The sequence below is a fragment of the Pteropus vampyrus genome, unplaced genomic scaffold, assembly GCF_000151845.1.
Source record: "Pteropus vampyrus isolate Shadow unplaced genomic scaffold, Pvam_2.0 Scaffold49, whole genome shotgun sequence".
Classification (NCBI taxonomy): domain Eukaryota; kingdom Metazoa; phylum Chordata; class Mammalia; order Chiroptera; family Pteropodidae; genus Pteropus; species Pteropus vampyrus.
The window spans coordinates 5,864,063-5,866,025 of NW_011888830.1; the positions used below are offsets into that span (position 1 = coordinate 5,864,063).

The window sequence follows — 1,963 nt, forward strand, 5'->3', positions numbered from 1 at the left end:
CTGCCGTCCCTCCAGTCCCTTCGCGCGCCTTCCCGGGGCCAAGGCGCCTCCTGCGGCCTCCGCGGGACTAGGGGCCCCGCCGGCCGGCGACCCCGGGTCGTCTCAGTCGCCTCCACCCGCCTCCTCTTCCCCCTAACTGAACTCCTCCGTCCCTCGCAGCGCTCCCGTCCCGACCGCAAGCTGCCATACCATTGCGGCTGCACGGCCCAGGCCGAGACCCCAACGACGCCCGCCCGAGAAAACATGGTGCTACCGGCCCCGCTGAAGGTCGCCCAGTCGGGCCTCACCGCGCGTGCGTAGCCGACTCCCCGCCTCCCTCCCATCCCGCTTTCATCCCCAGTCTCGCTTCCTGCCGCCAGACAGAGGTAAATGTCGCGAGAATTGGAGACTCGGCCTTCCGAAGCTCCACCTCCTTCCGGCTTGCAGCTGGCATTTGCCCCGCCCACCCCGTCAGCCCCGTTCCGCTTCCGGTCGGCGGGGCACTGAGCTCAGAGAAGTGATCGCTTTGGTGGTCGCGATGGGCAAGTCAGATTTTCTCACCCCCAAGGCTATCGCCAACAGGATCAAATCCAAAGGGCTTCAGAAGCTGCGCTGGTATTGCCAGATGTGCCAGAAGCAGTGCCGCGACGAGGTAAGTGGGCCCGGGTGGCCCCATGCCCGTGCCTCGGCCTCTCCCCTGCGGGGTCCGGCTGGCAGTCCAGGCTCAAGTCCCTTACGCTGGGCTGAAGGCGCGGATCTCAGGTCCCCAGTCAGGCAGGGGGGTCTGCACTGGGTGAGTCCGCTGCTCAGCATAGGAGGGACATCCCTCTCCGCAGCCCCGGTCCTGGTGGGAGACCAGTGCTCTTTGACGCCTCTTTCCTCCCCAATTTGCCCCCCCAAAAGAAATGAAACAAAAGGTTTTGCAGTTCTAGTGGAAGCGGTCCTATTCAAGTTGCCATGAGACGGAGGCCTGAGTAGTTAAGTGCCGGGCGCCTGGGCAGTAACCATCACCTCTGACCTGACATGATTTAGGAGAAACTGGAGGATTAGGATTCACACCTCTTTTCGGGACCAGATGAAAAAGGAGAAATAAGCTCTTGCACACGCCTCGTCTAACGTTCATTTATTGGGCACCAACAATGTGCCAGGGCCAGGACGTTATTGTTAACGCGTGAACTCGAGTCGGACTGTCAGAATTAGGAAGCCGCGCCACCTGCCAGCTGTGTGGGCTTGGGCGGGCTGCATTCTCTCTGCTCGGGTACTTGTCTGTAAAGTGGGAACAGTAACTGTACCTCCTTGTAAGGTCGTTGTAGGTTTTAAATGAGTGAATTATGTGTAAAGCGACACGGGGTCATCGGGCAGATCTTGAAATTTATGCTGTGCTGTGGATGTTACACCGTTTCCCATTTATGAGGTGGATGGCGAAGGAGCCTTGAAGCATTGAGAGCAGCAGGCTAGTAGTGTGAGATGATCATATTTTTCTCCGGAGATTAAATTGAATAAGGACAGAAGAATACTAGGCAATTGGAATCATCTCATCCACTGTTTCTGTGAAAGATTTGATGTTTTAGGTGAGACTCACATTGAATAACATCGATATGTTTATTCTCTTTCATTTCTCTTTAGTTCTATTTAAGTCCAGATGAAATTCTCAGACAGAAAACTAGAGACAAGTACAATAAGCATCCGTATATCTATTATGCATTTAACATTTCAAGCATTTTGCCATATTTACTTTTTTCTGAAATATTTCAAATTATAAACATCAGGATATTTCACCTCTAAATACTTAGATATGCATTTCTAAAATATCAGGATATTTTTCTACAGAGCCACAATATATGTCATCACACAAAACAAAATGAATAAAAATTCCTTTATGTCATCTGATACATATTCCATACTCAACATTTCCTAGGCTGTTCCCCCAAATGCTTTATAAAGCAGTTTTTTAGAAACCAAGATCCAATCAAAAGCTATAAAT

At 52.0% G+C, this 1,963-nt stretch overlaps 2 protein-coding genes across 2 annotated transcripts in view; one reads left to right on the top strand and one right to left on the bottom strand.

The window, feature by feature from the left end:
- ATP5F1C (ATP synthase F1 subunit gamma) overlaps positions 1 to 339 on the bottom strand; it is a 28,038-nt gene extending 27,699 nt beyond the window's left edge. Inside the window, exon 1 of the mRNA XM_011359644.2 lies at positions 190 to 339. Within this exon, the coding sequence (XP_011357946.2) occupies positions 190 to 323 (134 nt within the window). The 5' untranslated portion in view covers positions 324 to 339. The remainder of the gene's footprint in view (positions 1 to 189) is intronic.
- Positions 340 to 444: 105 nt separating this feature from the next.
- Positions 445 to 1,963, top strand: part of KIN (Kin17 DNA and RNA binding protein) — a 10,187-nt gene continuing 8,668 nt past the window's right edge. The window contains exon 1 of the mRNA XM_023530356.1: positions 445 to 631. Within this exon, the coding sequence (XP_023386124.1) occupies positions 518 to 631 (114 nt within the window). The 5' untranslated portion in view covers positions 445 to 517. The remainder of the gene's footprint in view (positions 632 to 1,963) is intronic.